The sequence below is a fragment of the Larus michahellis genome, chromosome 6 (assembly GCF_964199755.1).
Source record: "Larus michahellis chromosome 6, bLarMic1.1, whole genome shotgun sequence".
In the NCBI taxonomy this organism is placed as follows: domain Eukaryota; kingdom Metazoa; phylum Chordata; class Aves; order Charadriiformes; family Laridae; genus Larus; species Larus michahellis.
Genome location: NC_133901.1, coordinates 40286209 through 40304111, shown reverse-complemented (window position 1 = coordinate 40304111; position 17903 = coordinate 40286209). Strand labels below are relative to the sequence as shown.

The 17903-nt window shown below is 39.0% G+C and overlaps 1 protein-coding gene across 1 annotated transcript in view; it reads right to left on the bottom strand.

Annotated features, from left to right (window-relative positions):
* Window positions 1-17903, bottom strand: part of ANK3 (ankyrin 3) — a 381272-nt gene that overhangs the window by 327403 nt on the left and 35966 nt on the right. The window contains exon 2 of the mRNA XM_074592967.1: window positions 4675-4713. Coding sequence (XP_074449068.1) covers window positions 4675-4713 — 39 coding nt within the window. The remainder of the gene's footprint in view (window positions 1-4674; window positions 4714-17903) is intronic.

Genomic DNA, 17903 nt, shown 5'->3' with positions numbered 1-17903 from the left:
GGAATACACCCAGGCTGAAGTCCACCTAAGCAAGAGATAGGGTTTTTTATTCTTATATTGTCAGTAAAGTATCAACCAATTGAAATGAGTTAACTTAAAAAAAAAGAATAAGTATAAAACCCCAAAACACATAGGTCACTGATACTGCAAGAAATTAGGATTTAACTGGTTACTGATATCCACTATTACCATTTCTGTGGTACTTAATTACCAAGGGGCTTTGTAATATTTCTTTCTATTTATTATTTTATTGTCTGTTTACAGGGAATAAGACGCAACAAATCTAACTAAAACTGGAAAGAATAACTTGTCTTACCAAGAACCATTATTGTGATTTATGTATTTATGAAAATGTTCTAAAAGGAATGGTGTACAACAGGTTTCTAGCTAAAGCAATATTTGACTGCCAAAAATAGCTGTACTAGCTGTCTGGTTTGTACTCCAGAATAAGGGGGGGAAAAAGCTTACTTCTCCAACATGATTATGAGTTTTTACATTTACACAGCAGACAAAACTTAGATTGGAAATCCCAGTTATGGTATGCTTTTAAAAGAAAAATATTGTGGAACATTCTCCTGCTCTACCACCTAGCACATTGCATCTAAATTACTTCACCTGTCCCGATTCTCACACATGTCTGTTTTACATGCAATTTTGTAAAATGTATATGTAAATTGTCCTTTTTACATCAAGTGAGGCTCAGATGTTTAAACCAAAATCCTTAACATTGCCTGTACTATGTAGCACTGTTGTCTTCTGGTTACAGTGCTCTGCACAGTGCTTTAAGATTTATAAAAGAAAGGTTTCTTCTATTTTTGTTGTAGCTTTTAAGTATAGAAATATGTGAACTTCCTCTGTGTTAAAAATAACCTCCTGGGATTTTTAATAAGCATAAGCAAACAAAGGGCAGAAAACAAGACTGAGTTAACTTGACGCTCATCCATTTGCTATGCAGTTACATTATATTTTCATCTTCATACGGGAGCTCAGAAGATGCGTATCGTGATGCACATCAAGGCTAAGCATGAGCACAGCTAGAAGGTCAATATGAAGTGCTCACTACTAGAAGCAGTTTTACATATCATCTGAAGAACCAAAGCTAATGCTCTGATTTTTTTTTCCCCCTCCATTGGTTGACAATAAGAAGAAAAATCATTCTCATTTGGAGATCAAATTCTGGAGGAGGGACCAGCTATTTCCCAGGCACAAATCCTAGCTGTAAGACATTATGTTGCAAAAATGTAACAGCCAAATACTACATTTTCAAAGGCAATGTATTTTCCTGAAAATTATTTTGCTTGGGGTGGGCTTTTTTCATGCCACAACCTCCTGCACAGAGAGATCAACAGGATCCTCAACACTCCAACAGCATCTGCTAGGTGCAAGGTTAAAAAAGTTTTGCAACTCTTGTAATTCCAGGATCCAGCATTGCATATACCTGAATCAGCAAACACCATTTAACAGATGCAGTTAACAGAGCTTAATCATTCTACATGATTTCTGTAGGGACCATTAATCCTCCAGCAACTTTGCGCTTACCATGTTGTGCGTTACTGCCTGAGTGCCATACCATTGTCTTCCAACCGACAAGAGTCTCAGCCCAGAGTTTGGGGTTTTTTCCCAGCCCTTACTTCTGGCTATTGCTATTAACTCAATTTAGCTTTAAACAAAAAGGCCTACAGATGCCAACTCTAATTTCCAAGCCTTTTTATCAAAGTCCTGACCAGCCAGATAACTGGCACAAAAGATTGAAGTAGTGAACTACATTTCTAAAGTGCTGCCATCTGATTCTCATCCCACACAAATATGTAATCTAAGTAATGAAAAAAGCTTTCATCTCAAACATCAGCCTGTTCAAAGCTCTTGAAATAAGTAAAATGTTGGAATTTGGATTGAGTCATGACAAGTTAAAGCTATAACAGTAAGAAATAACCTTCTGAACAACAATAAAAAAAGAACATCCTTAACATCAAGCAGAAGAGAAAGTAATTACATTTTCAGACAAGGATTGTCAGTTTAAAAAACATACAATATAAAGAAATAAAGTGGGTTTGGCTCATTTCACAATTTCTTGGATTCTTCATATATGTTTAAGCTTCACCTTATTTATAATGTTTTTATATTCCACTTTTTCTTTCATCATAAACATATTAAAACTAGTTTGTTAGTGTAAACTATTGCAGTGGCATCTAAAGGAAAACATATTTGCCACAGCTATAAAGACGTACAATAACTCACACATTGGTGTAATTTCATCTACTACACTCTAAGCATTTAAGGGAACAAAAATAGGAACTGAATTTTTGTTCAGAGCTCAGATGGCACCAAACACACAGGCCTCATGCATGGTGACAGAGCGTGGGGTACAAGGTGTAAAAAGGAAAATGGTCATCATTGGTCAGTATAGCTTGGTCATTCCTATTACAGATAGTTATAGTCAGTTATCACCACTGTTCAATGCTCAGAGGGGATAAGCAGGAAGGGCAAGAAGAGAACTGCCTGCTGAGCAGGAACAATTCTTGCTGTTTCCTGGAAAATACCACTGTTCCTTCTTTCTACCCCTCACCATAAGCAACGCAGGGTTCAATTTCACAGCCACTTGAGAGATGTCAGGTTGGGTAGGAGCACAATGCAACAGGGAAGCAGCAGTGCAACTTGAATACATAGCACTACAGCAGGTTCAAAATTAACAGCTGAACTCAGTTTCCTCAGTTCAAAAGCTTTGATCCATAGAATGAAACAATTAGGAGCATGTTTTCCTCTTTGTTCCCTCCCTCCCTTTTTCCCTCCTGACTCATGGGCAACAGATTACCAGAGCACTCAAAGGTTCCCAAGTCTCAAGAAGATTAAAAGCAAGAGTCATGCTTCTATTAAACGTGTTAAGCTCGGCAGAGGGCATCTGAAGATGTCCCAAATTGAACATGGAAAGGTATTAAAGGCAGGTAGTGCCAGCTTCAGTCATTTACTCCCCTACCCCCTTCTTATTCTTACCCAGTTCAGTGAAGATTTTCTGCCTTATTTAAATTCATTACACTTTTAAAGTTCCAATAGCATTGCCAAAAGACTCCTGTACCAGTTCGTGTCCTCAGTCACTGGTCACAATGTCAATGTGAGAGCTTAGTTCAGCCACCTGAACAATTCGAAAGCAAGTATGATCAGAAGCGTTTCTTTTCTACCAAGATGATAGCAGATTTAGGACCACACTTTCTCCTTCTCAGCTGAATCACAGTAGCTTTGATGGCAACATACAATGCTTGTAACAGCAAAATTCAGAGCACTACTAAACCTTGGTATTTAAAACACAAACCAAAAACATAGCATGGAAAATCGGGTGACAGACTTGTCCATTGAATTTTTTTACATTATTAGATACTTTAAACATGTCACAAGATCCTGCAAATCTGAAACTTAAGTGTGAGACAGTTCTGCCAAATGTTTTTATGGAAAGAGAAATATATGATAATTAAACAATAAAAGGCATTTGTTCTATTAAGCAGCTCTTTATTTCTAAAAAGAGTTGAATTTCCACACCTCAGGGGAATAAAGACAAAGCTGAGATACACAGCCTGTGTAGCTGTCCGATTAGATGATACTACAGGTCTTTAAACATCTGACTCCAGCATCCCCGGTGCTCACGTTTGCTTCCAAAGGTGATAGCGACAACCTGGGGAACAACTTCTGTCCTGTTGCAGTACAAAACCGGAGAAACTTAACTCGAAATTATTAATTCTCTGTACAACCACATCCTGCCTTGTAATTCGCCAATGACTATATTCAAGATAATGTTACCCAGACAAGAGAAAAAAAAAAGAGAACAGGTGAAGGAAAAGAAAGTGAGAGAAATAGCAGACAAATTCCAGTCCAAAACTTCCTAGAATCTGGTTATTTTGTTCACCTTTTTCTCTTATGTCAGGTTAGAGTAAGACTACTGGGCTAAACACTGGACTAAAACAAGGCAATTAGGAAGAAGTTGTACACCAATTAGTAACATTTGAAGACTATAAATTTCTCAGGCAGCTTTTCAAGTGGTATTTTAGAGGGAAAGGGGATAATAATTAATTCACAGTACACTGCTAATACAGGTAGAGTACAGCATATCTCAATTTCTTATTTAAGTGATAAGTAGTTGAATATCCAACTGATGAGGACATAGCCAAACACTAAGCTCTAAGTACCTGGTATTCTCTAACCAAGGGCATTGAATGAAATTGCTTTCAACTACAAGTGAGCACAGCTCGACTGACAAAGGATTTTTGTTTGTTAATTCTGTAGCAAGTGGCCTTTGGTCAAGAAGTTCTTACCACATCGAAGATGTGTAAATTAGCAATCTTAAACGACAATGCCTTTCACGTGATTTCACGTGAAGAGTTGCTGTTTATTTGCTCACATAAACAAAGCAACATCTGTGATGTGGAACACCAAAGAAGTGCACAACCACAACACAGATTCTTACAGGAACAGATGAATTATAAGAAGCTCAAAAGCAGCGAAGACAAAGATGTAAGACAATACATAAACAAGTGCTCAAAAGATCAGACAGTTCCAAAGATTTTACAGTATACCAGTCTCTTTTTTCCAGTAATAAGCTCAGTTTTATAGCAATATGTTGAGGATAAAAACAAAACAAACACTGGCATGTAAACCCAGGGCATGAACAGATTTTTAGGGTTTTACCTTTCTAGGGCTTCCTGGAGGGTAGAATTTGTGGTGTATCTAAAAAATAAAAGAAATTAAATTGAAAAGAATTAAAACTGGCAGGCAAAACAATCTGCATAAGAGTACAAAAATAAACGTAATGCTCACATGAAAAATAACAGCAGTAGGGTCTATTGAGAAACAATCCAGAGACCATCATCACCTTGTAGCAAAGGTCTGGGGAATACAAACACTACACCTTACATAAAATACAGTGTGGAGCATCAGAAGTATACAGTCACAATACATGTTACAGTTGACTGACGCCACAACAGGTTTCGTGTCCCACAATTGACAGTGTCACAATAAGTGTTTCACATCCCATAGAATGATGATGTCACACTATCCCACAGGGATATTACACATACCAGTTGTTTTCAACTCAGGCTCCTACATAAAAAAAAAAAATCTGTGTCTCCTGGAAATCTGTTCATATAGTTTTTCTAAACAGATCCATGCATTGTCACGGGGCAAATGATTAAGTCCCTTAAAAAGAAAAAAAAACAATTAAAGGCTGTGAAATATTGATATACTAGGCAGACGAAAATGGCAAAATGAAACCCTGCAAAGCACCAAAAAAGCACAACATCCCTCCAGTTCTGCAAAAACCTATAGATAGGCAAAGAAACTGCAAGGTGAAGCCTATGGGGGAAAAAGAACCAAACAACAAAACAACAATAAACAAACCCACAAAAGACACCTCCAAACAGTAGGGATATCCTCTTCATCTACTTGGAAAATTGCAAGAACAGAGACAGACCATGTTCTTCAGCATGCTTCAGTTTTAAGAATCTTGGGGGCTTTGCATTTGAGGTGCCACCCACAGTGCTTCACCAAATGCTTTTCCACAAGGGAAGTAGCCAAAGACATGACTACGGAAACGATGACTTCTTGGCAGGGGTTGGGAAAGAGGCCAAGTAGATTTCAGAGTTATGACACAAGTCCCCAGAATCTTTCTTGGATCTCTACAGAGTTAGGGCTATCCAACTGTTCAGTCCGTCAGGTGAAAAAGCAGGAAGTTGAACCTGCCAATCTAATGAAACACTGGCTTTTTATGGAAGTCCATCTGTCTCAATTCTCTCGCTCAAAATACAAGAAAATGTAGGAAATGAAAGAGTAAGAATTAATGCCAACACAGCTCCAGTAAAGAACATTAATCTACTTGCTCTCTTAAACCTATTTGAAATGTAAAGAGATTTATTTGATCAGCCCGGCTGTTAACATGAAAAGCAAAGTTCTTTTGATTTCAGAAGTTGTTTGGGGTTTGGTGGTTTTGTTGGTGGTGGTTTGGTTTGGGGGGGGGGGGTGTGTTGGTTTTTTTTGGTTTATTTTGTTTTGGTTTAAATAATATTTATGTCTTCCCACAGAACAGTTGCTCGCTTTGAGGCACTTCATTTCCATAGCAATTACAAAACATTTAGCTAAGCCACATCTTCGCTTGCTTTCTTTGTGCATAAAGCAAAGTTTAGTTGGAATGACTATATGCCTGTACTGTCACTGACTGCCCGGACTGAAAGTCACCTAAGTAAAATTACCACCTTTGTTATAGAAAGAGTCCCACTGAAGAGCACCACCTAGAACTGCTCGTTTTCTACTGTTCCTATACAAGTTACTTAAAATCCCTGGGAGAAACTAAGCTCAAGAGATGCATACACTTACTTTTTGTTTTTGTCAGCAGGACAAATTTTTTTTTTTTTTTGTAATAGTGGGAATTCAGAATGAATTAACAACAGTATCTATATAAAGCTCAGCTAATTCTCTGTATATCACATGAAAATTCAAGTAGTTCAGAGTACCTCCTTTCACAAATAAATATATTCTGTCCAATAACCCCAGTAATGAAGAATAAAATATTTTCACATCATAAGTCTTTCACGTTCTTATTCCAAGATTGAATTTGAATACAAAACACTTTACTAATAATCAGTAAAAAACCAAATAGTATTGTTGAACTACTCATTAGATTTTCTCACCATAAAGTGAAACCATGTTCCAGTTCAGTAATTATTTGGCTATAAATCTAAACAAACAATAGGTTTATCTCTGTAAATACTGTTCCAGTTCTAATTCATAAGTTATGCAAAATATTACACAGATTATGCAACAATCCATCCTTAATGTACCTGAAGAGGTCTTTACAATCCCTAGTGAATAATTCATGTTTCCATTTTTTCTATTCTCTTACAGCATAGAAGGAGACACTTTAATTCAGTCACAGCTCTAACTTTGAGATCTGAACACCACCAAATAATGGTCAAAAAAGCTCAAAGAGAAATTGCTTTGCAAACCAAATCTACTTCCCAAATGGAAGAATTAAATAGTCCTAAATATATCTGAAATAACAAACCAGCATCTGAAGAGACTGGCCATATGCTAAACTATCACTCCCCCCTACTGAGTGATGAATTAAGAAGCTACTGTAGCTGGCTGCTTACTACAATACTGTTCATGTCACTCACATATGTTGCTTTGGCAGTTATTACAGTTTTTTGTAAACTAAGCAGCACATTAGATTTGAGAACAAATTACAGATCAGCTAGAAGGACTAAATTCTTGACTGATTTCCACAGAACTGTAAGAAACACTACAAAAGACTGGAAAGATATGAGGATAATTCCTGTACCTTTGCAATCTGCATAAGGAAAGCATGAGAAAAATCAAGACAGCTAGACAAGAGTCCGATAATCAGTATTTTTCTGTAATCTGTGTGTGATATTGTAATGCCTACAGTATTGTAAAGACTGTGTACAGATGAAGGAGAAACATTCACCCATAGGACTTAGGGAATGTCTAGCATGAATTTAACTAGCTAGTTAGTACAAACATCTCACTGAAGTGAGCGCTGCAGCTTTTCTCCATGCTTGGCATAAAGGAAACCAGTAATTAAAGAATTATGATAGTGGCCTAATGAAAAAAGATTACAGGAGGCTGCACAGTAAAATATATGAGAGTAATGAAATGCTTAGAGTAGATGCATTTGTATCCCTAGACAAGATTCTGGTTACTGAAGAGTTGTGGCTCAACAAAACCAAGCAAGTCAATCCTCGGAGCATTAGTATTAGAGCAACAAACTGTCACTGTGTGTCTGTAGTGGCCAAAAGGACAAGAACGCCTTGCTGCTTATCTCTTCACCATGTTTCTTACACTCCACAGGAATGTCAGTCTCCACATTCCCCAGAATTTGCATTAGGAAAAAAGTATTACTTCGACAACAACACTGTAACTTTATAATCAAGGTTCCCAGCATTATCACATTCAGACATCTATAAAATCTTTTCTGACAAATTAGAAGTTGAGGGATTTAGGTTCTAGATTTGTGGTAAGGGAAGAAGTCAAACGTATCTGTATTTTCCATAATCACAGAAGTACTCGTAAGGTACAAGGAGTCCCCCTGAATGATGGCATTTTTAATGGGCTGGACTCTTCTTGCTCTTGATTCATTTTCTTATCCATTTACTTTTAGGCTACATTGGCGTTTCTGTAAGTGACAGTACTACAACGCTCAGTTCTTTCCACAGCTGCTTGTGTGTCTTCTCTAATATAGAAGCAGAGTTTGACAGAACACAGATGTACAGCAGCTTTGCCTCCATGAGTATACTTGGCAGCAGGTGGTTAAGGGAAAGCACCGCACCACGAATTTATGTCTGTGATTATTCTATTGGTGGTGCTCTAATACATGTGTCTAAATGAAATGTTTCTATGTGCATATAGACATACATACAGTTGCGTATGCTGTTTTGTGCAATACTGATTTTACATTGATACTTACGAAAGTCCACCTGTAAGTCTAGAATAAAACATCAATGCAGTTGTTAGACTACATTTTCAGGTAGTGTAAATAGCATTTTTGAGAAAAGAAATTTAATCACTTCCCAGCTATAGAGAATTTGGCTCCAGGTTAGGCATCACAAACAAGGTCTACCCTGTCATTTGCTCCATAATGAGAAGGGATTAGAAATATCAGATGTTTCCTACTACCTGGAACAGTTGCTAGGACTTCCATGCATGCCAGCCACTACCAGTTCAATGGGAGTATAAATAAAAAAAACAAAAGACAAACCAAAACAGAACATCTCAAGGACAAAAATTTGGAGACCTACCAACCTTTCATGCATTCCTCAACAACACCTGCCTTGGCAATACATCAGGCAGTCAATGCAAAAGACTTATTATGCAACAGAATTATTTGGTCTAATGAGCTGCCAGAGAGAATCACAGGATACCAGCACCAGCAGCAAGGGTGTTACTACAGGGCAGTCAGCAGTGTAGCAAAACAGAATTAAGTACTTTCAGCAACAGTAGGAGTCCACTCTGTCTCTCATGCTGAGGCAGAAACTTATTCTCTGCGTTCTCCAAGACACTGAGCTGAACTGTATGGACTCCACCCCGTAGTTTGCATGAGAGAGAAGCAGAAAAAGAATATCAAATCAAGGGTTATTATATAGCTTGAACTAAGCACAACAATACACATAGCCACACATAAAAGCTTTACTAATCCAACCATTAGAAAGCCAGTTTGATAAAAAGTTGACGCTTCAGGAGCCTGTTAAGACACAGGCAAGAAAAATAGTTATCACTTTCAATAGTGATCCAAATTTAAAAAAAAATAATAAATATTTATCTGTATTGTTGGTAGAAGTCCTGAATTTTTATGCTCAAGTAAGTTTCAGACAATCATTTGACTTACTGCTTCTGCGTTTCAGAAAACATTTCTAGGACACGTTTCACTATTCCTGAGTGCCTTTTCTCAGGGACCCACCTTCCAGTCACCTGCTCCCTCTCACACACCACATTCTTTGTGCTGAAATCACATGGGAGTCTCAGGGGTTCAGGTTAGTCCTATCACACACTTTAACACAGCTAACCAAAACACAGAAGACAGGCATAGATATATTAGCAGTTCTTTCTGAAAAAAATGCATATGCTACAAAAGATCACTATTTTGCCTATAAATTGCTAGCAGCGCCTTCAGCTAATATATGAATTTCGAGGAGCTCTTTATCACTCAGAACCACTGTGTTTTAAATGTTTAAATGATGTACCTAGTCCCATTTCAACACAGGCTTTTGTAGCATTTTAATGTCTTGCCATTTAGTAGCTAGAATCCAGCAAAAAGGATACAAGTGCTATTACTGGTAGCTAATGGATATTCTTCTTTAGCTCAATTGCTGAACTACATTTTGCATAAAGGGCTCGATTCCCAAAGGGAACAACCTCCTTTTGTTACTGTCCAACACTTAGACTAAAGGAGAATTCTCTGCAAATGGTAAGTAGGAGCAACATTCGTATTTCTATTTCTAGGTCCCCTCTTATTAGAGGATAAAGGCATTGCACAATATTTAGTTTTATGCAGGTCACATCCAATACCTCAAGTCCTATAGCTGGACACATTTCTACATACAGTCCTTTCCTATTTTCCACTTTAAAACTGACTTTCATTCAGAGCATTCTTCTGGAAAAAAAAACATGCTTAAAGACTATGTAGAAACAGCAGAAAATGTTATCTTCCTTGAGCTGTCCCACTCAAGACGTGCAACTACATCCCAGCTGTGCTATTATGCTTGTACAGTTTGTGTCCACCTTGGTAACCTGTGCCCCGTGCTGCTGCACTCACACTGCTTTCCCCAGAGGGCTGACTACTCGTAAGCAGATCGGCACTGGTTTTGAGCAGTGCCAAAGCAGTCAAGACCCCAGCTTGTCTACATAGTTCAAAGGAGCAACGCTAGCTCCAGAACCAAGAGAGCATACGCTCTAGTCAGCTATCAGACAGAAGTCATACCCTTGCTTTGTTTTCACGGTTCTCTCGGCAACAAAAAACCCTCCTACGATTATACTCTTTCACAGATGTAGAGACGCCTCCACAACGCAGCTTAGCACTGCTTTAAAGCAGGATTCCTGCAAGATTATAATCACTCCCAGTATAACTCTGTATCCATGCTTCACCTTAAGAAAGGGTTGAAAACAGTGCTGGAAAGGCACATACTGCAGCCACCACTGGCTGGAATCAGAGATGCCATTCTTAAGGCTGCCTTCGGCACAGGCAGCATTCTGAAGACTAGCTTCAAAGCATTGCTCCTCTCCCACACATATGCAAGGCTGCAACTACTGCCACAATGGCAGAATGCAGAGTATTTTCACTCAGCCACCACTGTTGAGCACACCGCTGCTGCTGTAGGTACAGAGAGTTATGGCAATGAGTCACCCCATTTTCTGAATTCTCTCTAGATAACCTCAATCCTTTCTTCTGCGCCCCTTCTGTTCCTCCATACATACAGAGTAGAACACTTCCACAAAAAGTCAGAGTCTGAAGTCCAAGTCGTTGAAATGACTTCATTTTTACTTCCAGCGCAAGCCCCACTTTTAATCTCATCCCAGCAAGGACTTAATGAGAACTTTGTTTGTTCAATTCAAGCATTGAGGAAAAATAATTTTTTGTCTCAGGAGTGGTCATCTGGCAGACCACCCAAACCATTTGAAGTACCACTAGAGACATCAATACACCAGCCAGTACATACAGTTGTTGATGTCTATCTTCTAACTTGCATTGTAGCAAGACTTTATTAAACATGATCAGCATTTTAAGACTATTGATGAAATGGCAATATCACCTTAATCAGCACTTTACTAACAAAAAGAATTTTCTCTTAAATAAAAATATTATGAACACAAAGAGTAACTTCTCTCCTGGTATCATAATAATAACACATGCATTATTTATACACATTACAAGATTGCATTTCCAGCATGTTATATGGTTAAAGTTGTCTGAGTTGGTTTGTTTTAAGCTCTGTGCCTTTTTCTCTTTATTCATTTTAATTCATCACAGCTCCAACAATAGAATGCACTATTAGCTTGGATTTGATTTCTGAACTAAAAGTGAAAAATTTCTTTCAAGATTCAAGCTGCTGCCTTCCTTTGCAGTAATAATTTATGCAGAAGTGCTGTGTATTAAACAACCTGTATTTGCTAAGTTAAAAAACGGTAAGTAGGTTCAGCATCTAGTTTAACATTTCATTGCAATCTACTGACATGCTAATTAATAGCTAATCAATAGCTAATCAAAACATTTCTAGTAAGTATAACAGGTATTATTTAGATTCACAATTGCTATTTTTAAAAGCGAATAACTTATAGCATATAGAATGGTGAAAATAAATCAAAGTCATCTCACATCACACAATTTACTAATTAGAAAAGAACAATTAGCTTCTACTCAAAATGCACTTGTACGAGAGTATCATCAATATTAGGACAGCAAAAATAGTGGCAAACATGAAGTTCTGTGGGTATCGTCACATAAGATTAGTTTACCAAACTCCTTCCCCCCTACCCATGCATAAAATCCTAACATTTATATTAAAAGAAAGAGCCCACATAGCATGTTAGTGGACTATGTCTAATTTCATGCAATTAACCCTGTACTCTCATCAGCAGAAGTCTCTCTTTAACAGTAACCTGGACAGGCATGTTTTGTACTCTACTGTCCCCAAAATGGGCTACATGGAGAGTTACTGGTCTCATTGATTATTCTACCAACAGTCACTACACTTATGGTTATATTAATATGTAATTAATGAAGGAACTGTCGATGAAGAAATTTTATCATTAATACATTTAGCAATAAGATACTTACCAATACTGGAAGTGGATAAGGAATACATAAAAAGCGTTTAAATATGCTTGTAACAGGTTTACTTGGCATACATTGGTACCTTCACAGTTGATTGCTACAAACAAGCAATAGTCATCTGCAACGACAACTAAAGCGATTACCACAGGCTATTCAAAAAGTTTAAATTACATAACTTAAATCTAACTTTTCATGGGAATGCTTGAGGGTTATATTCTTCCTGGTAGAGAATGGGATCATTCTATAAGAACTGTTCATACTCTGAGCAAGCACTTCAAATCAATTGCTTATGAACCACCTACAGACTAAAATTATTTCAAGACTGATTTTTGCTTTCAATATATTGTTCCAGTTGACAAGAAGAAAAACAAAACCTACAATTTAAACTTATCAGGCAATAGCTTAGGTTATTCGGTTATGCAACTGTTACATTTCTGTGTAAAAGATCATGGACAATAAATTTTCAAATAGCCAAGCATCAGCTGTGCTTGCAAGGTTAGGCTAAGGGCACAAGAATGCACACTGAAGCACAATACATTCTTACATCATGTCAGATTTTTGCGCTCTCCTTTTCATTCCTACGTTAATTCCAGTGCCTCAGGGAAAGGCCTTCCACATGCAGAGCCTGAGCATGCCCATGGTATTTCTGACAGAAAACAAAGAAACTTGCCAAAGCCCTCTTCAGGAAAGTTCTACGCTTGAGCAGTGTTTTCATCTTCCAAACTACAAACACCAAAACTGCAGGCTACAGTCAAGCGTCTCTTGGGATTTTTGTGTTTCTGTACCTATGAGGATGTCTGAGAAGTCTTATCCTCTCCTCCTGTATCCTCCCTCTTCTTAATCTAACAGGAACTAAACATAAAGGATAGAAAGAAACAAATAGAAATACACCCCACACCCAACATCGGCAATGTAGAGAGGTAGGATAAAAGGGTTACAGCAGGTGATGCCACCTAAAAACTCCCACAACCCCAGTGCAATTCTAGCAATTTATTCCACAGTTTCAATTCCTTTTAAAAAAAGTTTCAAGATTTCCATCAGTGATCCTTCATTTCTCTAAACTAGTTTGCCAGTCACTGAGGAAAAAGTGATAGACAGAAAAGAAAATATATAAAAATGAGCTTTCCATCACTTTTTACTGCTCAGTTCTAGATTTATATAAAAAAGCTGCTTAAATGTCTGCTTATATTAGCACAGCTCTTCACTGTGCAGATTAATCATACTGCACTTCCTGCCTTTCCTTTTTTTATAAAGTGTTATAAAAGCCTTTTTTTTGGTTACAAAAATTCTTCCTAGAATAAGAAAGGACTCCACGAAGAATCAATGGTAATCAGGACAAAAAGCAAGCCCGCCCTGGTCATTGCAGATGCCCATCTTCACACTCATTGATTCAAAGGAGCCATGTGTTTGACTGTTGCTACACCTACGTACAAATTACAATTATTAAACAAAGCTAGCAGCTGCTTACTGAAAGAGATTCTGAAGCTGTTGCAAAACAAAACTGCACCAACACTGAAGTAAAAAGATATTTTTAAAATACATTAACAAATTTATAAAATAAAAGTACCTTCTTTTCCACTCACACAGTCTATTTCTTTTTTTAACCAAGCGCTTAAAAGCATGCTGCTCTTATTCAATTTTAAGAGTACTGTGAGATAGCATTTGCAGAAGTACTGGTGTGATTCAGGCCATGCAGTCTGACTCAGTTTGAAAGCAAACCCAATTTGAAGAAATGTAGAAAAGACAAAAAGCATTAGCTTTCCTGGCTGTCAGCTTTCAGCATGTTGAAAGACAGTGTTGCTTGAAAACATAACTCAGTTGTTTGATTATCAATTCACATTTAAGTTCATGGTGTTCTCTAAGCAAGGGTATCAAAAACCAGTCTTTTTCAGCACAGACATTAGAAATTGCTGTTACTGAAACTTGGTAGGATGAATCCCATGACTGGAGTGCTGCAGCGGATGGGTACAGGCTGTTCAGAAGGGACAGGCAAGGAAGGAGAGGTGGTGGGCTAGCCCTTTATGTTAGGGAGTGTTTTGGTTGTCCAGAACTTAATGATGGTGGCAATAGGGTTGAAAGTTTACGGGTAAGAATCAGGGGGAAGGCCAACAATACAGGTACCATGGTGGGAGTCTGTTATAGACCACCTAACTAGGATGAAGAGGCAGATGAAATATTCTATAAGCAGCTGGGAGAAGCCTCACAACTGCTAGCCCTTGATCTCACGGGCAACTTCAACTTACCAGCCGTTTGCTGGAAATACAATACAGCAGAGAAAAAAGTCTAGGATGTGCCTGGACTATGTGGTAGATAACTTCCTGTCACAGCTGATAAGTGGGCCAACTAGGGAAGGCACCCTGCTGGATCTATTGTTTGTGATCGGAGAAGGACTTGTGGGTGATGTGATGGTTGGAGGCCATCTTGGGCACAGTGATCATGAAATTGATAGAGTTTTCAATTCTTGGAGAAGTAAGGAGGGGGATCAGCAGAACTGCTGCCTTGGAATTCAAGAGGGCAAACTTCAGCCTGTTTAGGAGACTGCTTGATAGAGTCCCTTGGGGCAGTCCTGAAGGGCAAAGGAGTCCAGGGAAGCTGGACATTCTTCAAGAAGGAAATCTTAAAGGTGCAGGAGCAGGCCATGCCCATGTGCTGAAAGGTGAACCATCAGGGAAGACAACCAGCCTCACTAAACAGAGAGCTTTGACTGGAATTCAGGGGGAAAAAGGAGTTCATGACCTTTGGAAGAAGGAGCAGGCAATTCAGGAGGACTACAAGGATGTCATAAGGTTATGTATGGAGAAAATTAGAAGGGCCAAAGCCCAACCGGAACTGAATCTGGCCACTACCATAAAAGACAATAAAGGTGTTTCTATAAACACACAAGCAACAAAAGCATCTTCTATTGAATGCAGGGGGAAACATAGTAAGGAAGGATGAGGAAGAGGCTGAGATACTTAATGCCTTCTTTGCCCCATTCTTTAACAGTAAGACCAGTTGTTCTTCAGGTACCCAGCCCCCTGAACTGGAAGACAGGGATAGGCAGATTGAAGCCCCCATAATCCAAGGGGAAATGGTTAACTACCCGCTTCACCACTTAGACACACAGAAGTCTATGGGGCCAGATGGGATCCACTCAAGGGTACTGAGGGAGCTGGCGGAAGCGCTCACCAAGCCACTTTTCATGAACCTGTCAGTCTGACCTTGGTGCCAGGAAAGGTTATGGAGCAGATCATCCTGAGTGCCATCACCTGGCACATACAGTACAACCAGGTGATCAGGCCCAGTCAGCATGGGTTTATGAAAAGCATGTCCTGCTTGATTAACCTGATCTCCTTCTATGAGAGGGTGACCCACTTAGTGGATGAGACAAAGGTTGTGGATGTTGTCTACCTAGACTTTAGTAAAGCCTTTGGCACCATTTCCCACAGCATTCTGCTGGAGAAACTGTCGGCTCATGGCTTGGACGGGTGTAGTCTTTGCTGGCTAAAAAACTGGCTGAATGGCCAGACCCCAAGAATGGTGGTGAATGGCATTGAATCCAGTTGGCGGCCAGTCACAAGTGGTGCTCCCCAGAGATCAGTACTGGGGCCAGTTCTGTTTAATACCTTTGTAAATGATCTGGATGAGATCAAGTCACCCTCAGTAAGTTTCCAGACAACAGCAAGGTAGGCAGGAACACTGATCTGCTTTAAGGGTAGGAAGGCTCTACAGAGGGATCTGGACAGGCTGGATCGATGGGCCGAGGCCAATGGTACAAGGTTCAACAAGGCCAAGTGCCAGGTCCTGCACTTGGGTCACAACAACCCCATGCAACGCTACAGGCTTGGGGAAGAGTGGCTAGAAAGCTGCCTGTCAGAAAAGAACCTGGGGATGTTGGTTGACAGCTGGCTGAATATGAGCCAGCAGTGTGCCCAGGTGGCCAAGAAGGCCAGTAGCATCCTGGCTTGTATCAGAAATAATGTGGTGAGCAGAATGAGGGAAGTGATTGTCCCCCTGGAACTCAGCACTGGTGAAGCTGCACCTCAAATACTGTGTTCAGTTTTGGGCCCCTCACTACAGGAAAGCCATTGAGGTGCTGTAGCAGGTCCAGAGAAAGGCAACAAAGCTAGTGAGGGGTCTGGAGCACAAGTCTCGTGAGGAGCAGCTGAGGGAACTGGGGTTGTTCAGTCTGGAGAAAAGGAGGCTGAGGGGAGACCTTATTGCTCTCTACAATGCCCTGAAAGGAGGGTGTAGCAAAGTGGGTATCAGTTTCTTCTACCAAGTAAGAAGTGATAGGACAAGAAGAAACAGCCTCAAGTTGCTCCAGGGGAGGTTTAGATTGGATATTAGGAAATATTTCTTAATTTAAAGGGTTGTCAAGCATTGGAACAGGCTGCCCAGGGAAGTGGTTGAGGCACCATCCCTGGAGGTATTTAAAAGACGTGTAGACATGATGCTTAGGGACATGGTTTAGCAGTCAACTTGGCAGTGCTAGGTTAATGGTTGGACTTGATGACCTTAAAGGTCTTTTTCAACCTAAATGATTCTATGATTCTGTCAAAAAGTGAAACAGCTTACAGAAAAAAGACTCCAAGAAATATCTGAAATTCTAAATGCAGTTGGGAAAGAGGCCAAGGGATCTGTGCAAACCCACTTTATCAACTTAAAGCAAAAGAATAAGGATATGAGCTGATAAAGTGATTTCTAGTGTTTAAATCTTTAAAGAATCTGATTCAAACTAAAAGTTTTGTTTGTTTTAAGCAACTGTTTTTATCTGCTAACCACAACAAAGAAAAAATCAGAACTATGACAGAATTAACATACCCTCTAGGGCTGCAGAAAGCCTTATGCTTTATGGCTAAGCAGAACAAAATTCTCCCAGACATGTCAAGTCACGACTTCTCAGGAATACTGCATTACCATTTTTTGATATTTGATTTTAAAAAAAATCGGACAGACTTCTACGTTCCATCCAATTGTATATTGTTAATTTCTATGACTGAACAAGAGACACTGGATGGTCATCTTATACAGGGGCCATTCAAGCTGTTACATCTAAACAGGCTACGTAGGGATATTCCACTTCTGAATGCATAGCACTCCACATCTGTTAGAGCATTGCTAAAAACCACAGCTTTTTCATCACCTCCTTGTACAATACATAAACTTAAAAAAAAAGTACAAATGGAGAAAAAAAAGCTTAAGACAAGTAAAGAGCCTGTCATTAGCAAGGAGCTGACAGATGTTAATCTGTCTACCACATTTCTAAACATCTCCATCAAAACAAATTCTCCAGCAATAGATGGAAAACTTTACTGATCTAAAGATAACCATCTACAGTGCTGTTCGCCCAGCAATAATACTTTGCTCCCTAAGCAAACCACAGCAAGCTATGTGCCAGCAGGTAATTTGCTTTCTCTTCCTAAAAAAAAAAAAAAAAGAAAAAAAGGAGGTACAAAGACCAAAACTCTCTCCATGTGCACCTAGATGTACACAGAAATGACAAATGTTGATACTGCTGAAGGTCATTCAAGGCAGGAGCTGCAAGCTCAGAAATGTTTTAGCCTCAAATCCAGACACGCACAAGAACATGTGAAAA